The sequence below is a fragment of the Diplodia seriata genome (assembly GCF_021436955.1).
Source record: "Diplodia seriata strain FDS-637 chromosome Unknown scaffold_11, whole genome shotgun sequence".
NCBI classification, from domain to species: Eukaryota; Fungi; Ascomycota; class Dothideomycetes; order Botryosphaeriales; family Botryosphaeriaceae; genus Diplodia; species Diplodia seriata.
In genome coordinates, this window is record NW_027117318.1 from 1250343 (window position 1) to 1252679 (window position 2337).

Here is a 2337-nt window from a genome sequence, read left to right on the forward strand (position 1 = left end):
CATCACGGCATCCATGAGGCATCTTTGGAAAGGCAATTGCCCAATTCATTCCGATCTACTTATTTTTGTTTTATCTGAGGTACCTGGGTGATTCTGCCAAAGCCATGACCGAAATCGTTCTATGGTTTGCTTGTTGTGTTGCGTTGTCTAGAAGACTGTAGCCGGAGCGACTGGGTAAAGGGGATTGTGAAAGAAAAAAAGTTGAAGCTCCTTGTCTACGCGGACTCGAGGGTAGCTGCTCGTTGGTGCAAGCTAGGTGTGCTTTGCCGCGTACTGCGTCCTATGGCTGGGGACGCTGTGGTCGGGATATCTTTCGTAAAAACCATAACACCAAGGAAAAACATAAGGTCGTAACCAACGCCGATTTCAAGAAACGCCATCTGTGTGGGTGGATATGCACAAAGCAATCGACCCTTACTCGCCGACAGGTCCGGCCTGCTCGAGAGAAGCCTTCAGCATGCGCTTGTACTCACGGTCCATGCCGTGCTTGACAGCCTCGAGGACATCGTCGGTGATGGCCTTAGGCGTGTAGCGGGGCGTAGTGCCGTCTTGGTAGACACCGGTGCGCACGAGGATCGAGTACCACGTGTTCTCGGCGTGCTTGTTGAACTCGTTGGTGCCGCGCACGTCCGACTCGGGGGTGTCTCCGACAAAGTAGACGGTGTCGGGAGGCGAATCGATGCCATGCGTGTCCTTGCGCCACTGTTGGAGGAGCCGAGTGGCGAACTGGAAAGTGCCGACCTGAGGCTTGCCGAAGGCGTGCGTGTTGACCTCCTTGCCAGTGACGGCCTTGAACATGGCTTCCAGCGAGACACGGAGAGCGCCCATGCCGATGCGGTTGAGGTCGTGCGAGGTGCTCCACACAACATCGTTGTGGGAGAAGTAGACGGGCGGGCCCTCGTCAAACGTTTCCGAGCGGGTGCCAAGCCGGCCGTTCTTGGACATGAGCAGATCAAGGATAATCTGCTGGTCCGAAGCCCAGTCACGGCTGTCGGCGAACACGAAGATGGCGTCGATGTTCATGTTCTCAAAGTCGCGGACGCGAGAGTTGTTCCACTCCTCCTCGGTCAGTTTCCTGAAAGGGGTAGTGTCTTCCCGGGTCTTGATGATGTCGCCCGGGGTCACAACATCCTTGAAACCGTAGCCTTCGGCGACAATGCGGCACTTCTCACCCTCCCCGCCGACGACGAGAACGGTGCCGTACTTGGAAGCCATTTCTCTCATGGGAGTATGGCCGCAGATGAACTGGCCGGGCGAAACCTCAATCTCCAGCTGCTGGCTGAGCTGAATGCAGCGCTCCTCCTCAGTCTTGCCGCCACCGTTGGTGACGAAAATGTATGGTCTGTGTGGAATTAGCCACTGCAACGAGTCATGTTTGGGAACGAGCAACTTACACCTTGATACCGTACTCGTTCTCGCCATTCAGCATCTTCATGGCCTCGACAGCTTCCGGGATGACCTTGCCGCCGCGGATGAGAACGCCATCGATATCGAAAGCATATGCGAACTTGTCGGTCACGATGGTCTCAGGAGGAGTCTCGGGAGTCGAGGTAGAAGAACGGTCGATTCCTTGCCTGGCCTGGTCCATAGCAGCGGCGACCTCGTGCGCAGAGGACGAAGCCATGAGATGCGCCGGAGGCACAACCACGGTAGGACCTTGCCTCTCTTGGAGGTCTTTCCTTGTGGCCTCCTCATGACTGATGCGGCGAATGACGCGGGGCCTCGGGGGCTGGAGGAGTTGGGCGGACATGGTGGAGTGGAGATAAAAAGGTAGCGTGTTGGAGTTTAAACTGTTGTCCCGTCGAGGGAATTGGATTGAAGAAACACAGTCGTCGACGGCGGGAAGAGCCGTTTATATAGACAGCGTGCGGACAGAACTCGAACCTGTCTGGAGTGCGGAGAAAAAAGTGGACCAGTGGAGCCGTCAGGATGGGAATTGCTGAAGACTGGATAGATGATGCCGACTTGGAAGGAGTGGGATTTTATGGTGCTTGGGCCATATGCATATCCCGCTAGGACCTCATAGGAGTAACCTTGACGCATGGCTTGACGCCGCCAGCTGCGTGATTAATCCAAACCTGAATCTGGCGCTAACAACGCAGGGCTTATCGGCATGTGGCAGTTGGGTTCGATTCGTCACGGCGGCGCGCACCGCCCATGATCTCATGGACCCTGAGCCCTTCAACCGGCCGTGTCGCAGCGGCTTTGTGCGGTGCCGCGGCTTCGAGCCTCGCGCGGGACCAGGACCCCGGCGATGCGGTGTTTCTGGGACGGGGAAGCTGCAGTCGGCACCGCGCTCTGACACAGGCAAAAGGCAGCCCGTCCGTTCAGCGTTGC

General features: G+C 57.0%; 1 protein-coding gene across 1 annotated transcript; it reads right to left on the reverse strand.

The window, feature by feature from the left end:
• Positions 1-414: 414 nt before the first annotated feature.
• SLS55_010085 (uncharacterized protein) lies at positions 415-1485 on the reverse strand (the record flags this gene model as incomplete). The annotated part of the gene is made up of 2 exons (XM_066781475.1): positions 415-1342; positions 1481-1485. 2 exons carry the CDS (start codon positions 1483-1485, stop codon positions 415-417), a joined length of 933 nt encoding a protein of 310 aa, XP_066628477.1.
• Between the last annotated feature and the right edge of the window lie 852 nt (positions 1486-2337).